This window comes from Haliaeetus albicilla, chromosome 5, assembly GCF_947461875.1.
Source record: "Haliaeetus albicilla chromosome 5, bHalAlb1.1, whole genome shotgun sequence".
NCBI classification, from domain to species: Eukaryota; Metazoa; Chordata; class Aves; order Accipitriformes; family Accipitridae; genus Haliaeetus; species Haliaeetus albicilla.
The window spans coordinates 7,304,867-7,325,321 of NC_091487.1; the positions used below are offsets into that span (position 1 = coordinate 7,304,867).

At 39.9% G+C, this 20,455-nt stretch overlaps 1 protein-coding gene across 1 annotated transcript in view; it reads left to right on the forward strand.

Annotated features, from left to right (window-relative positions):
• The window catches only part of MNAT1 (MNAT1 component of CDK activating kinase), a 127,302-nt gene that overhangs the window by 54,090 nt on the left and 52,757 nt on the right, over window positions 1–20,455 (forward strand). The window contains exon 6 of the mRNA XM_069783209.1: window positions 4,801–4,926. Coding sequence (XP_069639310.1) covers window positions 4,801–4,926 — 126 coding nt within the window. The remainder of the gene's footprint in view (window positions 1–4,800; window positions 4,927–20,455) is intronic.

A 20,455-nucleotide genomic window follows, 5' to 3' on the forward strand; every position in this document is an offset into this window, starting at 1 on the left:
ACTCTGACCACTGTTGTCTTGTTCAGCAGTCCTGAATAGTGGTTGATAATCTGGTGTGTTGAAGCAAAATGGTAATCAGGAGCTGCTTCATGAGCTCAGCCACCTCTGTAATGGGGGGATGGTGGAGAACAGGGGACAGTAACCTCATGAGTTATCGGAGTATTAGTCAACCCTTTTTGAGTCAGAACACCTAAATGATAGGTGGTCTCTTTGTATTCAAAAACTACTAAAACGAGAAGACTTCTTGCCTTGAGTGTGTCTTGGTCTCCTGCTGCAAAATTTTGTTAATGAGTTGCTCCTTTTGAAGTGAATGAAGCTTGGATTAATTTGAGGCAAGTATAAACAACTGAAGAAAAAACTCAGACTCCTTCTGGAAATTGTGTTAGTCTTGTCTTTGGCTGAATTTACTACTGATTCTGCATCTGAAATGCAATGATGATGTGTGGGCACAGAGAAGCTCAATAAATGTGTTATTTAAACAACATTCATGTCTCAGTTTTTTTAATACATGTGTGTGTACAGACATGCATGCACACACATTCACATGCTCTAACACCCATGAAAATGGTCTGTGTGTAACCCTGAAGGAAATCAGAAAAAAGGAGACATATGTATGCATGCATACATGTGTGCAGCTGTGTCAGTGTGGTTTAAAGCTACTTGGCAGATGTAAATCAGAATTTCTCTCATATTTAAGTTTATCTCACATTAATATAGTGTTGATTCCTGCTTTGTATTCTCAGTTCTTATTCAAGATACAGATGCTTTTCTACTTTTCCTGGTAGAGTTCCCCTTCAAACCATGGCAGAAGGCACTGACATGAAGAGAGAGCATCAATGTGCAGTTTAGGAGTTTCATGGCCTCCTGAAGAGCTACCTTTTTCTAAGCCAGGAGTACTGACAACCCGTCATTGGTTTTGCTGAAAGGAGCTGGTGTTCATTTTTTGTAGACAGAAGCAGAGATGAGCAGAAAGGTTCTTTGAAAATCTCTCAAGTCTGTAACTTTGCATCCAGCAGTCTCTTTTCACTTTAAAGGTCAAAGTGCTTACAATCCACACAATTAGGAATAGTTTGAGTAGTGATCAATTAATAAAAACTCCATTATGAACTTGAATTTAATGGCTCAGAATAGGGATTTTGAACTGGTTTCTGACTTACTTCAATCCTGTTCTAAAATACCCTCTAAAGTTACTAGAGACCAGTGGTGGGGTGCATGTGGGGATTGGTTTGTGGTTTTTTTTTTTTTTTTTTTACACAGCAGTTGGTTTTACTGGACACCTACTTTACCAGATGGCTTGCGGAAAAAATGGTTATAAATAATCCTTAAAATGTGACCAAAATAGGTAGTTTTTACTGTGATTGCATATGTATCGCTATTAAAACATATCTTAATATTCTAAAAACAACAGAAAGGTGATTTTTAAAGACTGAGGAAGGAAACTGGGCGATTTTAAGTTGTGTCTCTGTTTATGAAGGGGCACTGTCAACTTAAATTTGACCCAAAACTTGTTTTGTAATACTAAAGGTTTATAAAACCAGCACCAAAGTGTTTGTATAATGACTTACAAAGTCTCTGGAAAACCAGCAGTTGTTAAACAAATAAACATTTCTTATGGTCTCTGAAATCCCTCTAATGCTGTGCTGCAAATCTGAAAATGAAGCTGGTCATAAGTAAAACTTAATTGAGAAATGCAGCAAAAGCCAAGCATAAGCAGTAGCAGTGTAAAGAGTTACATTAAAAAAAAATTTAAAAAATCTTACATCTGTGGTTGCTGGTACTGTGCTAAAACAACAAGGACTAAGTTCCGGCTACAGTGATATCAGTGGCAAAACTACTGGCTTGCAGGATTGTGAGTGTAGAGAAAGGTGGGAAGCTGACATTTCACCCATTGGCTTTGAATTGTCTCTTTTGGACGCATCACCTGGTGTTGGGAGCCTACAGCCCACGTGACCTGGGTCTTGGTCATTTTTGTCAAGATTCCTCCCCCATACTGGGGCAGCAAGAGAAGATCCAAGACAAATTTTTTTTGTGTGGTGCAGGTAGAGATGTGGGGTCTTTCCTCTTCCAAGAAGAGGTTTTTGCCTTTGGTGCTTAAATCGTAATGTCTGAGGAGATTCACAGTTTCTTGTATGTGTTATTTATGGTATTATCATATTGAGTAAAGGTCTCAGTTTTTTAAAAACGTGTATGAGAATACTGTCGCATCTTCAAAGAGCTTATAATTTAGATAATCCAGAGGCAGGGAAAAAGGCACAGAAACGTTTGGTATTTAAAATGTCGTGCAGCAGGCTCTGGTTCCTGGTCAGCCTGGCGAGTGCAGTGGCTCATGCAGAAAGGACTGGACCTGGGGCAGAGGCTCCAAGAACCTGTCCTCGGCTGGGAGCAGGGAGGGGAAGGGCAGGTTCGCTTGCTGGAGAGGTGAGCAAGGCATCGCGGGTGGCTGGGGCTCTGCAGGCTACTGGTGCTTTGCCTAGGCTGTTGCCTGTTTTGCCTCCCAGTACTAAATTATGCAGATTTTATATTACCTTCATTGAGTGACCTCTTTTACAATAAAACCTCTCACTTTAAAAGCACAATGCCTTATTGTAATTTAGACTTGTAGTCTCAAATGCATTTTACGTATCATTGGGGGGGGGGGTGTGTGTTTTATTTTGTGTTGGGTTTATTTTTAACCTTCTAGACTTGGATAATTGGGGCTGAGTAAAATATTAAAGCGCTTCCTTTATTTACTCTATAAACTCTCTCACTTGCATACAGGAGATTGTAGATCTGCTCTTGGATGTCTTCTGTGTTGTGGGACTTGCACTCTCCTCTTCAAGAGCCCATGCTTCCCAGGCATGAGCAAAATGGCATTGCAGCATGTGGCAAAGAGGCAGGTTTTCCCTGGGCTGGGGCATAGCTTGGAGTCAAGCAAAGGGCAAAGTGCCTTAAAGACATCATGTGTCCACACTTTTATTAGAACCTCAGGGTTTTTGAGACAAATCTTTTAGAAATTTTTGCATATAACTAGCTTCGTTCATACTGTTAGACAGTTTGTTTTCCCATACAGAAAACTGCTAGTATGGATACATGCTTACGGGATTGGACCTTTCATGTGTGTTAATAGTTAACAGAAGGGCTATGTGCTTATTTGAAAGGACAAACAATCATGGACTTGGTGGCTTTCTGGCACGGTGGGGGTTTCCCACAGTTGTGTAATCTGGTTACCGGTCATTGTGTGAACTCTTGAGAAGTTAGTGCAAAAATTGGCTTCCTTTAGTTATTGTACTAGAAATGCAGTGAACGTTTAAGGAATATGAGAGGACAAAATGAACCAGAGAATGCTTCCCACTCTTCACTTCTCCCCCAGCGTATTAAATCTGGTGATTAAAAGAATCCAACATCCTTAAACTTTGCTGACAGCTAGCAGCATATGCTGCTGCGTGGTGGTTACGGATATGTACAACACTTTGAAGATGCAGACTGTAACCTAGTGCTTTCGTGGTCCAAATTTTCTCCCAGTTGTACAGAAATTAGGCGTCTCTTATTATTACAATTTAGGCTTTTAACCTCTTCTCTCCACTCCTCCCATTTAATCACAGAAATGTGAGTAGGGTCCTATGCCTTAGTTGTATTTGTGACTCTGGACCAGCTCTGTCAGCTGAGATTTTTCTGCTTTTAGCACTTGCAATCTAGTCATAAGACAAAGGGCGTGTAACAAAAAAATAGAGAGGAAAGAGGACTGGAGAGTGATATGAAAAGTCAGTGTACAACATGACTGTTCTTCATGATCACTTCAGAAGATTTCTGTAGGATACCATGAACCGCAAGGCATCTCATGGCATTAAAAAATTCCAATTTCTTACCCTGAACTGAATAAGTAAAAAATCACGGTCCAGTTTGTTAAAGTTTTGTTTGGTTTTGTGAGTAACAAATATGGTTCATAGTTCAGTATTTGCTTGGTCCCATGAAACAGAAGTATACATGACGTTTGAGGGCCTTACGAGTAAAATACTGTGCTAGAGCAGTCTGGGAAGAATCCATCTGAACTTCTCTGCTCTCAACTTTATGGTCATTCTACCTAGGAAGTCTCAAGGCTTTTGGTGGGCGTGTGGATAGTTGCATTAGTTTACTAGAAAATTACTTGGCCAATAATTTTCTGACTCTCAAGAATGCAGTTACGTATATGTATGTTAATAATCATTCTGTTCTGAGAATTTAAGTAGTTCATTTGCTTAACTATTCATTTTACTACTTTTTATATTTTTTTTTTAATTGGCTGGCTTCCCTAAAAATAAGTTGGTGAAGGAGAAAATAAATATGCTGTTGGTTGCACTTACAATAGTGCCATTGTGCAAAGCAGAGCAAGGATCATTTCCAAACGGCCTCAGGTGAAATCTAATGGGAAACAATTTCAAACTGGTCTGAGTTCATTGGTAGAAAGAATGTGTCTTAGATAAACATCTGATCCAAGTTATACTACTTGGTATTATTCCTTCTCTGATTAAGTTCTAATTTTTGTTTTATTTTAATAAATACAGTTGCATTGGCCAGTTGGAATAAGGAGCCTGTTATATTGTCTTTAATGTGGATTCTATAAAAATGGTTGTTTGCAGGTTACTCTGATTTATGGGGTTGCTGCAGCTTTTTCTTATTACTGAAAATGATCGTTTTCTGTAAACTGTTTCTCATAGGATACTTAGCACTACACTGCTCTGCTAGTGATGGCCTTTCAGACACAGCTTGCACTTTTGAAGAATATGCAGTGTTAATTAATATTTGGTTTTGTTTAGCACTCAAATCTGTTCCTCATGTTTACAGGAGAGCTCCAGTCTTCCTGCTTCACTGCTTTTAGCTCAGCATAAGGACAGATCTACTCAGCTAGAAATGCAACTGGAAAAACCCAAACCTGTCAAACCAGTCACGTTTTCCACTGGCATCAAAATGGTAAGACTTGCTTGTTTCTTTTTTTTTTAATGCCTTTCAAAAGACTGAGGATTTCCTTATATGAAATTTAGAGGTTGTTTAAGCCTGAGTTGCATATTATATGAAATAGACTGTTCTCTTCCAATTAAATAAGTAATTAGGAATTAATCGAAGAATTTCATCATTCTGCTGGTTGGAATATATGAAATATTTTTTATTACATAGTTGTCAAAAACCAAGCTATACCTTTTTCCCTGCAAAGTTGCAGTGTCCTTGAATTATTTTTGTCTCATTTTTGTACCAATTCTGGAAGTTGAAATTTTGGAAGTTTAAGAATAGGCTGCACTTTCTTCAGATTACTTTAAGCACTGGAATAATCTGTGAGTATGAGACGGACAATTTAGAAAATGATGCCGAGTGGTTAAGGACGCTATTTTCATTGTTACTGGACGCTAGGAAGCAACAAGTATTGTTGCAAGTGTGTTACTGCTACGGTGACAGCTAAAGATGTGTCAGCGTTCCTGTCCTTTATCATGACATGGTACAAGTACACATCAGCCTGTGTAAGAAATGTGAAGTTTTGAGGGTGGTGGTTCAGGGGTGGGAGCATGGGTTACTGGTCTTCTTTGCACCTTACTGGTTTCCTGTTTTGTTTTGTTTTAAATCTCTGCACTTTTTTAGACTTTGTATTTTAGAATTGATAATGGTAAACAATGTCTTGAAAATAACTAGCACTCTCTACCCTCCTCAACAAACCAAGAAGTTGGCAAAGCAAAAACCTTTGTATCAAACTAGTCTCCCATCAACTAATCAATTTATTTTGTCAGGGATATCTGTGCTGTGTTCATTATCCCCCAGAGGGTTCACAATGTAGAAGCATTTGCAGCTTATCTTCCAAAAGTAGTGTCAGCTTTTGCAAAGATGTGCAGATTGTTTTCTTGTTTTCCTGTAGTATAAACTGTATCTTCTTCCTTTTTCTTTTAAAATCTGAGTCTGGGGGAGATTGATATTCTTCATGAGACCTTTTCTATTTGTGTAGAAAAGCTAGGGGACAGAAAATGTTTGTTGTTCTGTTTAAAAACTATTCTAACTGAATGCCTGTACTTTTTCTTGCTGTTAAAATATATTGTCAGAATTTCTTAAAGCTGTTGGCCTTTCTTCTGGGAAAAGCAAGAAGACAAGCTTATGCTACACGATGAGGACAATGGAAGTACTTCCTAATGCATTTGTAAATGAATATTAAATGCAGTATGCGGTAGTGGACATTTCAGATCTGCAGTGCTAAGTAAACTTCACCAGGAATGGTGAAAGGCTTGGATGAGGAGATTTCTAGCATCACGGCATTTACATTTTAACATTTGGAATAATAGGGGATACTCCAGATAACTGATTGTTACTTTAGCAGTGTTCAGAAAGTGAGAGTAGATAACTAATTTAATTTGTTCAGTCCCAGACAAACAAGCAAAAACCTCCCCCTGACTGACCTTAGTCCTAGATTAAAAAAGAACAACTGGAAAAGAAACTTAGGAATAAGTACAGTTAACAATAAAGTTAAGATAGGAATATTTGAAGTCGCTGACTGTTTATGGAAAATTAATTACATCAGGCAAAACAGATTTTACACCAATGAAAGTACGGGTTTTGTTGAGAAAGATGAATGTTTCCATATTTTCTTTATAGGGTGCGCGATTTGGTTATTACGTGACATTGCTTTTTAGAACTATATAGAAATTATATTACACAATAATAACAATATTGAGGTTCTGCACAATAAATGAATTAACTGGCTAACTTGTAATTTCTCAAGTAGTTGTTGGTTTCCACAGCATAGGAATATTTCTGTGGGTGTTCTACTAGGGCACAGTTCAGTGTTTGGAAGCAGATGTTGAATTTCTATGGGTGACGTGCAAGCTGGCAGTTCACAGGGCCGCTTTGACAAGCTAGCCTCATTTGAATGAAATGTGTTTTAATATGGCTAAATGCAAAATTATAAATAGAAGAGTAAATAAAAGGCTCTGAAGAGGATTTGGAAGTTTAGCTAAGCAAGTAAACCAGTTTGAACCTTAGCCACAGCGTGTGTGTGTGTGAGGGCCTTGGGTATGTGGATAGTACAGCAATACATAGGAAAGGACTTTTCCGTCTGAATGCAGTATTGGGGAGACTCATGGGCTGAAGAGTTCTGCTGACGGCATTTTGAATGCAAAAATCAGAAAGAACGCAAAGAGGAGCTGCAAAGGTCTATTCAAAGGCAGAAAGATGTGCTTCATGCTGTGTTCTGCCTCTAGTTTAAGGGAAGGTTAATACATGACTCAATTTACAATAAGTACCTCCTTAACACAGAACATGCCAAATCTGAACAGTGCAACAGTAAATGTAGCAAAAACCAGTAACCTTAGTTAAGCAAATAAGATCTAAATAGGAACTGAAGGAACAAGTAAGACCAAAAGTTCACCATGTTCCACTGGTTAATTGGCCTCACTGTTAAAATTGACTCTGGAATGCAATGAAATCTCTAGTTCTTGATGTTTCCAGATTAGGACTGGGATGTATCTTGGAAAGTTACTGTAGTCAAATGCAAGTTGTTTGGCTCAGAACGGAGTTAGTTTTGTAAAAAGCAGTACTGCTCATTGTACATGATTTGGCGTGGTTGACAGCGTAAGGTGAATTCCCACCTGGGCACTCACCTTATGACATGCTTGTTTTCCGGGTTGAATGTTTTTCTAAAAACCTGAGATGCTCAGTCCATTTGTTTTGCGTAGGTGTACACTTGAAATAGGTAGAGCTTTTGTTGGCCTGCCCTCAAGGGCAGCAGTCTTTATAGTTGCTTTAGCTTTGTTCCTCTCTAAGGCACGGGGTTCACACCACTTACATTGGTGGGGGTAGCTCTAGGGGAGCAGTGAGAATTTCTTAAAAAATACAATTCTAACTAATGCTCTGTGTGGCTTGACAGTTCTGCAAATTAAGTATAGTTTCTGTGAAAAGTCTGTTTTATGCTCACTGCTAGGGTTTCAGCAGCACACATTTAATGAATCATTATGTAAGTTCTTCCCCTGTGCTTTTTTTTTCCTAATAGTTTGGCCATTGACCTTTTCTGGTGGGTGTTTTCCTTAATTTTGTTTCAAAAGAAAGGAATCCAGATAGAGCTAGCTGAGATGCTGGCTAACGCGGAGCTTGTGTTTACACAAAGCCTATAAAAATATGCCAGTTGTGGCAATCCATGGTTTTTTTTCAGCTTGAACATGAGTGTTTTTCCTGGGATGGTCTTGGTCAGAGATGTCCTTCAGCCTGACTGATAATCGGACATGTTTCTCGGTTTCTGAATTAAGAGGCATGCCCATTCTAGTCTCCTGGACAATGCTCAAGGAAGTTGGCTCATTTAAGGTGTCATATTAGTGTTGTGGAGTTCCTGTGCTTTCAGGGGGAGGAGGGAGTGTCTTTCACTTGTAAGCTAAGCAAGAGCATCCCCTATAGAACAAGACAGACAATTAGTTCATGGGGATAGGGTCTCCTTCACTTTTCTTTTTGTTAAATTGGGGTTTTTTGCTCCTTTCAAGTGAAAGCTGTTTTTTTTCTTAGCAGTCTGCTCATTAACTTTTAAATTTTATTTCAGTAAATTGTATCTTCTGTGCACAACACAAACTTTCCTAATCAATCTATTTGGTTTACCTCTGTAGGTGGGGGGAGAAAATGCTTCAGAGTTTTCTGCTTATCATGCTCATCATATTAAGAAATATGCTTTCAGCATATCTGAATATTTAAAAGTCGTATTAAATCTAATCTCAAATCCAGTGTAAAGCTACAAAAGAAACCATAGCAATCTTAATTGTTGCAGTAGTCCTAAAAGTACTATTTCCTGTCAATGCTTGTACTTTAGATTTTAGTAGCTGTCAAAACCAGCAAAGGTTGTCGGAGATGAAAGCCCTAGTATTTCTAGGGCTTATCAGGGTGTGCAAAACAAATCTAAGGTCTGGCAATAGAACCGTTCTTCTGTTTCTTGGTGAATATAGTGACCGTTTCTGGCTGGGAGGTGGCTTTAATGTGAAGCTAATTTTAATGTGTAAAAGAAGTGCTCATATGCATTGCACATGAATGGCAGTTTGCAAATGCAGCAGGAATTAATTTCATTACAGTAATTTAGGGTATTTTTATGTCTCTGATGTTTACAGGACTGTAGAAGCCTTTTGGTGCTTGTAGATTTGTGCTTTACATTACCATTACGATTAAAAACGCATAGAAGTGTGGATGTATTTAACTTCTCTTTAATTCACTGAACTGGGAACATGCAAATCTTTGACTCTGCGGCCCAGCTATTTACATGTTTGTAAAAAATATGAATGCCTTAGACTGGCTTAGCTGCATGCTCTCTTCAGCATGTTTCAGGCTGGGTACCCTGTCCCTTCTCTGTTTCTTCCAGTTCTATGTTTCTTTGCTCCCTTTCCCCAGCCTCCCAGGAAATTTAGCCTCTATGGTGATGGTATTCTTGAAGTAATTTCATGTGGTTAAAAACTCAATTACCTCTAATTGGATTGCCCAAATACGCAGGAAAAGAGCATAAGTGTCCTCTGGCCTGCCACCACGTGGGAGAGTTTACCTTTTTACATTTCATACTGAAATATCTCAGAACTAATATAATGCATCATTGACTGTTCAATTTCTATCATGGTTTTTGTTTTATTACTTAATAGCAGTGGGAATATTTATTAATAGAAGTATTAGTGTAGGGTGTTGTACATGCTTCGTCATTACCAAGATGGTTGCTACCCCTCTGAATTTGCAGTTTAAATAGATGTGTCAGGGAGGGAGGGGAAGCAGATGCCCGGAGGGGATGTACTCGCCCAGGATTAGACAGCAAAGCAGTGGCGGAAGGAGGAATAGGATCCAGCCCTACTAAATTCCTAACCTCGTGTCTCTTCCGCTGCACCAGGCTCCATCTCCTGTCAACAGCACCCCTGAATGGCAGCGAATTAAGAGTGAAATATCTGCTTCAGCTTCTGCTTCCCTGTCCAAATCACAGCAGCGATGTTACATTTAACTTTCTATGTGTCTGAATATTACCAGGATTTTATTCCAGTTCCTGTAGCTTCAGGCTATTAGTAGCTGAATGCTGGGGAGAGCAATGTGCAGTCTGAAGCAGCCGGAGCTTGCAGGAAAGAGCAGTTGAATCAGTATTTCAGAGGAATGGATCTGTGTCAGACACAGGATGTCTAGGACACCTCAGGAATGCACGTTACCCCTAAGCTGAGGATAACAAGTGTGCAGTGTTACACTTGCAGTATTATTCTAATGGGAAATAACGTTCTTATTTTATGTTATGTGGAGCTATTTCTTTTAAAACATTGACCTCCTCAGCTCAGGTCAAATTAACTGTTCTTCATTATTGCGTTTTCCTATAATATTGCTTCCTGTGCAAACAACCGCTCAGCGGCTGCTCCTGTTTTTCAGTCTGTTTCTTTTATAGCTTGTGAAGCAATTATCCAAAATCCTGTTCCAAATGCAAAAAAGTCTGTCAAAATACCTTTTTAATCAATTGTGCTCCTTCAAAGTTGCCTAGACATATGCCAGGTACTCTGAGGTAAGTGAAGTGCACATCGCACTAATGTTCAGACTACAGCTACTCTGCAGCTCCCAAGGGTGCTTTGCCACCCTGTCTGTGTGACTGGGAGCCGTTTCAGCCTTCCAGCCTTGCTTTGCCAATTCTTACTGCTCTGGTTTGGTTGGTTTGTTTGTTGGTTTTGGTGTGGTGTGTTTGGTGGTTTGTATTGTGTGTTTTTTCTTTTTTTTTTTTTTTTTTAAAGTGCTTTTAGTATTTGCCTAAAGTTAATAAATAAATAAAGCCAGCCTATTTCCTTCCTTTGCTGTTAGCTCAGCTGGTCTATCTTCAGGCTGAAACACTTCAGATGGAATTGATTTCTTTGAGATTGGTGTTTTGTTTTTAATCTTCATTTGACTCATACTACACACATTTCTTTTTTGCAGCTGGGTGGAATATTTCCCTTTTCACAACACTAGTTTAGAATCACAACAAAATGACAACACCTTATTTTCAAGAGGAAGTAGTGTGTTTAGGTGTATAGATCCTCTCGGAATAGACGTATTTGTTTCAGAGAGCATGCACATAAAGGTAAAATTTTCAGGGGCACTGAGCATTATCTAGATCTCCAGCAGGAGTCTGCCTGAATCTATACTATGAGGCTGCTGCATTGCCCTTGCAGCCTTGGTGTCTGCGTGCGTGGTGGCTGTATCCCAGCTCAGTGCTCACACACACTGGGTTGGGCATCAGCCCCGTGAAGCAGAGTCCCACTGCAGAGGAAACCCAAATGTGCCAGTGAGAGGGGAGTCGCAGTGCTTTCTCGCAGGTCGCTGGATGAAGGTGCTCAGAGAACCAGCATTCTGGCCAAGCAGCTTCCCTGGAGTGGAGATTCACAGGGGGTGCATGTTTGAAGAGCAGGTGCATGTAGCCCTGTAACACCAACTTTGCTAGTGGGGTTCTGCCGTTGCTAAGCACCTTCTCATGATTCCTAGTAAGAATATATATTGCTTTAGCTTTGAATTTTTGTCATCAATAACTATCTTGTTTTTAACAATGAGCATTGCATTGATCTGCTGAGAAGCATACCTATTTCTGAAAAGAAAAAAGGGAAAAGAAATTGCGGCTGTTGGATCTCCACCATCTCTGACAATACATGGATACGGAATTCAAATATATGAACTAAGGGACACCAAAAATGCTGAATGATAGAATTCAGGTTAGGGCTAACACGCTGCATTTAAACAGTGATCTAGAATCCTGTGATCCACATACTGCTCGCTTGTATATATAATCCTATGAGATTTAATATGCCTGCAACTTCTGACTAGCATGATGGAGAATGATTAGCAGTAGTAAATATATTTGTCATACTAAATCTCTAGCCCTCTATTTAAATAAAGATGTTTTGTTAAGAGTCAAGCACATACATGCAGAACTGTGCTTAAAGTTTTTTAACTCTGGTTTTGAAGTGTATGCCCGATAAAATTTAAGTGATCTATCATCGGAACGCTTCCTGTGCACTCCAGCCCACAGACTGAAGTCTAAAACATTTAATTGGGTTCTGGCCTTACTAAGTAATTACTATTATATCAAAGAGCATAAACATTAAGCGCATTATGTTGACTTAATGAATTTTTTTCCTAATGTAGGTAAGAAATGTTTTTGGGGAAAAAATGGCCAAGTAAATGATAGTATTTGTTATTTCCCCTCCCCTCATTTACACAATGCTGGCCTTGCAGAAGGAGACTGGATTTTGAAAATGCAGTTCTATGTCTCCCTGTATCTCTTTGCAGGATTTCTGTTTGGAATGCCTTAGGAAAGATGCCATAGTTGAAATTAAGCTGTTTGGTGGACAGACATAATCAGAATTGCTTGACCTGATTCTGGTTTATGGTTGGACTCTCTTATATTACTCTGTTAGAATAAATATTTGTTCATTTGCTTTAAGGCTCCATGGCTAAAGCAGCATATGTTTATATACACATATTAGTATAAATACAAATTAGGCCCATAAGTTTGCACAGCTGTAATGACTGGAATTTAGTAAATGAAATAGTGCCAACACTGTTAATTGTACAGGAGCGAACAGCAAGACCAATGTACTTGTTAGTCAAGTGCCTGTAGTCAGCAGTGGAGCCCATCTACTCTTTAGCTGTCACTTTTTGGAATGGTACTGTTCTCAGGGTTTGTTTTCTGGGGGGGGTCTTTTCTTTTTTAAAATTTTTTTTGTTTGGATTTTTACTCTCCTGTTTGATTTATGCAGTTGCCCAAGAGCTTGCTTGCCAGACTCTTAACCATCAAATTTCAGAGGTACAGCTGTATGTCATGCAGCATGTTGTTTTGGTCCCGTGAAAAGGTGCTGCACAGGATGAGACTTGTAGGGAGAAGGCTGCTGGAAGGGTTCAGCCAGGCTGTTATCTGTTCTCCTGTCTGTATGGGAGCAGGCCCTGGGACAGAGCAGCAGGAACTGGGCGTTAGGTCCTAATGTAGGATGCCCAAATTCCATCCTAAGCAACAGCCAGACCTGCCACTAGCTACGATAGCACAAAGACACGTTGTGAAGTGATCTAAGGAAAATGCCGTTTAAATCAGCCTGAGATCTTCCTGAGTCTTATAGCTCTGAATATGCTATTGCTTGAGTAGGTGTTACTGTGAGCAATAAGGAGAGATCTGACTGAAAGAAAGAAGGTGGCTGAGAGGAGAGTCCAAAAAAACAGCTGGCAGGGAAATAAAGAATAATAAAAAAATTCTCAATCATTGTTTATTTTGGAAAGATCATGCTTTAAGCACATGGAAATACTTTACACATTTGAGAAGTGCTGACTTCCTACATGCCTTGTGAAGAAACAGCAAATCATTCATATAATGTAAACACATTTATAGATTGTTCCAATATAACTTTTTTCAGTGCTGCTGTTCTTTTTAACAAGATACAATTTAGTGCATATATGCTCTTTTGATGCTATACTTTGGCCAAGAGTTGCAAACATCATAAATGTTGAATATTAGCGTTTGTGCTAAATGAGCAATGCAAAGTTATTGAACCACATTTTTAATGCGAAAAGTTGTTAAATAGTGCTGCTTGATGCACTGTTTAAAAGTAAACATACCAGAAAGTAGTGCTGGGCTGAAACAGAAATAAATAGCTTGTCTAAAAGTGTGAGTATAAGCAGTCTCATTATGTCTTGATAGAGATGATATAAAAAAATGAGAGCAGACAGGGTTCCTCTGTAAGGGTGGAATTTTAAGTTGAGGAAGAAAAATGAATAAAATGAGAAGCTTTGGTGCCAAAATTGCAGTAGGTATTCGTGGAATTGTATAATCATAGTGCTGGGTGGGGGGTCTTGAGAGGTCATGGGGTCCTTCCCCCCTGTTGTGAGGCAGAGTCTGGGTACTTCATGACAGGTACCTGTCTAACCCCTTCTTAAAGACCTCTGGAGATGGTGACTGTGAAGTCTCCTGGGCAGCCTCTGGTAGCACTTAACTGCCCTTGCTTTTCCATTTTGGGGGAAACTCAGTAATTGTGTGTTTCCTTGACCCAATGCAAGTCCATTTTCTGTCTAGGTAGGTGCCAGAAGCAGGTTGTTCTCTGCCTCTTTGTAGGAACTTTTTATGTACTTGAAGATGCCTATGTAAAGAGGACTTCACAGAACTAAATGTTTTAGAATTTACATCTTAAAAAAATAAGGTCAGATGCCTTAATCGTTACCTAAGAAAAAAGCATTGATTTCTTCTGCAAATGGTTGATAGACTGTCTCCACTCTACAGACTAGATGTGAAATGACATTCATCGGCTGAGAAGAGGACTCTTTAGAGAGGAAAAGTCTTTAAAAGACAGCAGTAAGAACATTTAAAGAACTGTAGTAAAAGCAATGAAGGATTTGAAGCCATTTAGGCAAGCTAAAGTAGTAAATTTGTATATGTCTGCATAGAAGAATGTGTGATCTTTCTGCCATGATCCTTTTTTCTTAGCCCTTTTCTGCATTTGTGAGAACACTACATGTTTTCGTCTAATCCTTTCTCCTGTTGCTGCTGATCAAAGTAGTTCTGTGTCATTCCTTCATCTTCTCTGTTGCGTACCTGGAGAAAGGCTGGTGACCTGGAATGACAGAGCTGGGCTAATAGCTTCACAGATTCCTCTGAGTCAGCAGTCAGTTGGGTTGTGTCTGTTTGTCTGATTTTGAGAGACTTGTCTATTAGGCACATGTGCGCAGGCTTATTTCACAGACTACTTTTATTCCTGGTTATTCCATTTCCTAATGAACTGCAGTCTATTTGTCGATGTTGTAGCGTGTATCGACCTTGCAGCACAATTAAAAGATCTCCCATATGCCTCTATTTTCTTCCTTGCCTGTTCTCAGGGCCTTCTTCAGACAAATTTTGGGTAAATGCAGCCTATATCTGGCTTTTCTGAAATTCTTGCCAGACTTAAAAAGTCATGCAAGGGGAGCCAAGAGGAGGACAAGAGGGATGGCCGTAGTGGGAGGTAGTCGCTGGAAGAAACGTGGCAGGGAAGTTGGTATCAAGTGCTGGCAGCAGCAGCAGTGGTGTCATGGTGGAGCAGGGGGTTAGGGCTCGTGGGGATGAGGAAGCATGGGGCGGCGGGTGAGATGGATGGAGGAGGAGGAGGAGCAGGTGGGGACCTGGATGTGAGGTGCTCTGGAGAGAACATGGGGGGACGTGGGGCTGTCGCTCTGAGGGGGGAGATTTGGGGCAGAGTTTGGCAGAAAGGTGGCAGTGAGTGGGACAGGGGAATTTCTAGGAAGAAGGGCTGAGGAGCTCCTGCATGGGATTGGGAATTGCAGGAGAGCTCTGGGGCAGAAGGATTTGGGGAATTGGGGGTTCTGGTACTCATCTGTCTGGATCAGTTCCCGTGTAAGAAGTCTGGTCTCTGGGGGCAGCAGGGGATAGTGTGTGCACACTTGGGTGGTTTCAAATGTGACACCCCCCCCCCCCCCCCCCGCCTTGTTAACAAGGGTTCTGGCTGTAGGCAGGGGTGTACATGCAGGACTTTTGTTTCCCACAGCATCTTCTGTTTTGCGTTAATCTCTGTTACAAGGTACACCAGCCTTACTAATATATTAATTCCCTACAAGGAGAAAATCTTCAGCGTGTTGATTGAGGCCATGCTGTGTGTGTGTGGGTACCACCTTTCTGCACCTTAACTTGTGCCTAAGTGAACACAGCAGATGAATGAATGTTTGCTACAGGGTCTCAGAGGAGTCAACTTCTGAGCTTTAAAATAACACATTTGTAAATTAAAAATACATTTAAAAATAAAGTTGTATTTGAAAGGAGCTGTTGGGGGCCCTAGTTTTCAATAGTCAGTACTCATCCAAGATGCATTCATATTGTGCTAGGGTACTTGCAGCAAAAGATATTTTGGATCAAAGAGATAATGTTCTGTACCAAGGAGACTTCAAAATTAATTTTCCTCAAGAATGTTTGTTCAGGTGCAGAGGGTGGGAGAAAGGAATATTGTTTTAGGCAATAGGCATTGGACATCAAAAGGTGAATTTCCCCATATATACCTAGTCTGGACTTAGTGTGTCAGTCAAGGTGTCACTGGAAAGGAATATTGACAGCATTGGCTACTAATGAAAGAGAAATTATTCTCATGAAGAAGCGCGTGCCTTGGTCTCTGAAAGTTTGACTTTATTCCTCTTAATTTTTTTTTAAAAAGAAATAAAACCTGGATAACGGAGTATATCAAAGTGGAGAATTGACTATTTTAGTTTATTGTTCTGCTTTGCCTGAACATAGTCGCTACACAGGTAACTCGTATTGTGGGGAAACGCAAGGCTCAGGTGTAGTTTGTAACATGCCTTATCGTTCAGCAGAATGTGTGACAGAGCAGTAAAATCCTCTGCTTCTTGCAAAGCAGATAACAGCATGGTAATAGGTTGTATTTTATGCAGGGTCTTCTTTAAAAATATAACATACATAAGAATATTGTGACTACAAAGAAACCTGCTTTGACTCACTTAGGCAAATGTGTGTGGTGGTACAGGCAGGAAATGGAAGGACAGAGAGCACATGTGGAACCATCTATCTAAATTAGCTGGGTGGGGGCCAGGAAACTGGAACTTGCAACATTTGCAATGATTAGTAAAGAATTAAATGATGGCTTTGTGTAAGAATAACGATTCTTGTATTATTCTGGGATAGTGAGGTAGATCCTGCAGGAGACAGTACATTTAACGGTGGTGTGTGTGGAACTGGAAGATAGGGGAAAGGTAAGTAGGTTGGAGGGAGGAACAATTTAAAACTGAGGGCTGTGCACAGCAGGAAAGCAGCATATATTTTTAGGTCTGAGGTCCATTCTCCTGTTTCATTTCTTGAAAGAGAGGCATAAATAAATAGAGCACTGCTCTCTTCTCCAAAGCATAGAAAGAGAATCACAGAAATGTGATCCTCTGCAAGACTGTCAGAGCCAGTGCTCAAGTAAACAAGAGCTGCTGGTCTGTGCCGTGTAGATGTGCTGACAGATCTAAAAGGGATCAATGTAGGCATCTGATCCTCACCATCGTTAGGCAGTCTTTGGCACTGGGGCTTAGGGCTGCCTGTGTTTGTGTACCTGTGGGCATGTCTACATGGCTAGCATAAAAAAAAAATAAAGCCACACACATCCAAGACTATATATAAAGATGTCTAGCTTGCAATGCCTCCCTGTGATAGACCCTTTGAGTTCAGACAAGCAAAGTTTGGATAACTGATTAGTAAATATTTGAAGAATTTTCTGCCTTTCCAAAAAAGTGGCAGTTTCTGTAAGAGCATGATGGTAGTGAAACTGGGAGTGGCAACATTTTCTCCGCTTTCATTTGGAGTGGGATTTGAGCCAGATCATGACTACAAGTTCAGAAAAGGGATAACTTGGGGAGTTTTATTGTTAGATTTTCCACCAGCTACACACAAACTCTAACATGGATAGAGTTGGAGGGCTTCAGTGTTGTCTGCTTGACAGAGGAGATCTTGGCATAGATCTTCAACATCTAGATCCCCGTGCTCAAGCTCTGTTGGCGCTATCTTGGCTGTGCCTGCACACCAAGGATTCCCCTTTGTGGTTGTTCCCTGTAAAACATGATTAGGGTTTTTCGTTGGTGGGGGGCAGAGGAAGAATGCTTGGCTTGAGAGCTGATGGGAGGATGTACAGGGGATTGCAATGGGAACTTCATGCTTCCTTCATTTTCACCCATTCAGTTTTCACTTATTCACCTTAATCTGCTTCTTCGGGGAATGATGCCTTGAGCTTGAATTCCCATTTGAACTTACGTAGGATCTGAGGCCTAGAAAGGACGAGGCCAAGAGAATTTCTCTCAAATCAGGCAATTCTAAAATCTGTTTGGCATAAGGTGTAGTGCCCCCCCCGCCCCCCAGGTGCAGTTTATACTAAAGCTTAATGTTATATCAATTTAGTTTCATTGATAGTGTTGTGTACAGTATCTGCTTTATGCTAATTTTTAACCTGTTTTGCGTCTGGTTAGTTAAGTGAATTTGAAATACAAAATTAAACAGATGTGGCACTTTTAAAGTAACAAATATTCTTGAAGAGTGCTGTACCCACTTAACTGTTGGTTGCTTTTAAACTCTGTGTAACTAACTTCAGCTGTAGCTGAGATGCCAGCTATAACTTTGGCATTAAGTCTGTTTATCACCTAATGGAAAACCTTTGGAATTTTTTTTTAAAAAAGGACCCTGAATAAAATATTGGTGGTATCCGAGTTTTGTTTGTCGTGAATAACAAAGTATAAATGTGGCTGCACTTTTAATTAATTTTTATTTAGTTTATTTTTATTTATGAACAGGCAAAGTACACAACAACTGCAACTTTTCAGAATGTGAAGTTTCTTCTGTAGGAAGAAACCCCCTTTAGAACTCAGGATACTTTATCTTTGTTGTTAAATACAACACTACATGACCTATTATCTTCAGCTCCATCTCTTAGAAATGAAGGAGTGGGCTGTGCTGGAGGTAACGGTTGGACCTACAGGTGGGAATTGATTTTAGACTGGAAAAACCACTGCTGCATATTCTGTTTGGGGAAATATCTGTCTGCAGCTCTGGAGCTGTGACAGTGCAGTATGGACCTGGGAAAGGTGGGAGGAGAGTATATTTTCTGATATTTTTGTATGGGGAAGTTTTTGCTATTGTGCACTCTGTTGTCTTTGATTTTGCTAGCAGAAAAGGAGGAGCAGGAAAGCTAAGGAATGACCAGCTGATACACTTAGGAAGGGGAGAGAGAACCCATACCTGGCATCGCCTGTGGGTGACAGGGAGAGACACACACAGCAGTTCTTTATTTTTGCAGTCAGAGGTATGTGTGTGTGCATTGTCAATTGTCCGTGACAGCTGACATTGGGGGGAGGGAGCTTTTTAGGGGAATTCAGAGATTTAGATGAGGGAATATTTGCTTCACTCAAAATGCTTTGTTTCTCGTTAATACCAAGCAACTATCAGATAAAGCCAGTTTGAACTAGATTTTTGGACTGGAGTATCAATGCAACTTTGGGTGGTTTTTTTGTTTTGGCTTCCCCACCTTCCCTAGCAGGGCACATTTTGCTGAAGGATCAATTAGAAATCCTGAAGGAATGTGGCTAATGTGAATGATAGGGTTACTACTCTGACCACTTTGGCAGATTCATTGAATTTATAAAATCTGCCCCTTTCACAATTCTTTTATGCTTTTATGTTTTTCGATTCAATTAATCTTGATTTTTTTTATTATTATTATTTGCATAAGGGCAAGCAAAGTATTAAGCTAAGGCCATGGAAAATAACCTTGTAAATACTTTCTTACTGTTCTGAAATCTAATTAAAAACCTGCAGACTTTGTCATTCATCATTTTACCATAGGAGTGTGTTTCTTACAGAGACAGTCTAATATCCTGCAGCAATTTCATGGCATTACAAAAATAATTAATGGACCCTTTTAGGGCAGTGTGTGTTGCTACAATGTGGAATAATACTTCAGTGTTGTAAGTGAATGTTGTGCTAGGAAACACTAATCCCTCGTGTATAGTAACAGGAAGTATGAATATTACTTATTAATAATAATATAAAACACCTTCGCACACATGCTTTTTTTCTGGGCATGTCTACCTTTTCGTAAACAACAGTGTATTTTAATTACAGAAAATTGGTGAGAAGCAAGAACGATTTGTGTAATTAAGAAGATCTGTTTATTTAAAAGCCTTCAGAAGTTGTAAGAGATGGAACTTAGCCGTATGCGAAGGATGAATGTTGTGCAATAATGCCCCTTCATTCCCCTTTCATAATAAATCTCCACAGAGTATTCATCTAAAGGGCTGGATGCCAAAAAGAACAGGTTCGACTTGTCTGTGAGGATTTACACCACAGTAAAATGCACAACTGCTTTTGTAGAGGTCATTGTGAAGGTCACGGAGCCAGTATGCACCGCTGAATGGGAGCAGCCTGTAACAATGGTGTGAGAGGTTGGACTGGGTGAAATCAATATTTAAAACCTCATATGAAATGTAGCAATAAGCTGGAATCGTTAAAACACATGACTTCAAAGCGTGTATGCTGTTTTGCAAGAAATGAATGGTCCCTCTTCCAGAAGTTTGCATCTCATACCCTCGGTTGAATGTAGTTCCTAGGTCAAAATGCAAGAGTTTGCTCGATTCCTGACAATTAACATTGAAATAACTTAGCATGTCTAATACAGACACCCTCAAACCATTAACGATTGCCTCTGTCCGGTTTTAAAAAAAACACCTCTCATGGTTATTGGATTTCATTACCTGAAATTTGGCACACCTTTTTTTACAAATAAGGTCTGATTTTGACTGTAGGGTCACTATGTCTTTAAATAAAAGATGATGATCATTTCAAATGGCAACCAGCCATCGGTGGGGTTTAGTGCAGAGATTAATTAGTAAACTTTGGAATGCGCTACAGCAAATGCAGCTGATTGGCAATAGCATGTGGAACAGCAACTGGTGGACAGCTAGTGCTGCTGAGCAGCAGAGGTATTTCCAAAAAGACTTAAGAGTGCTGTGA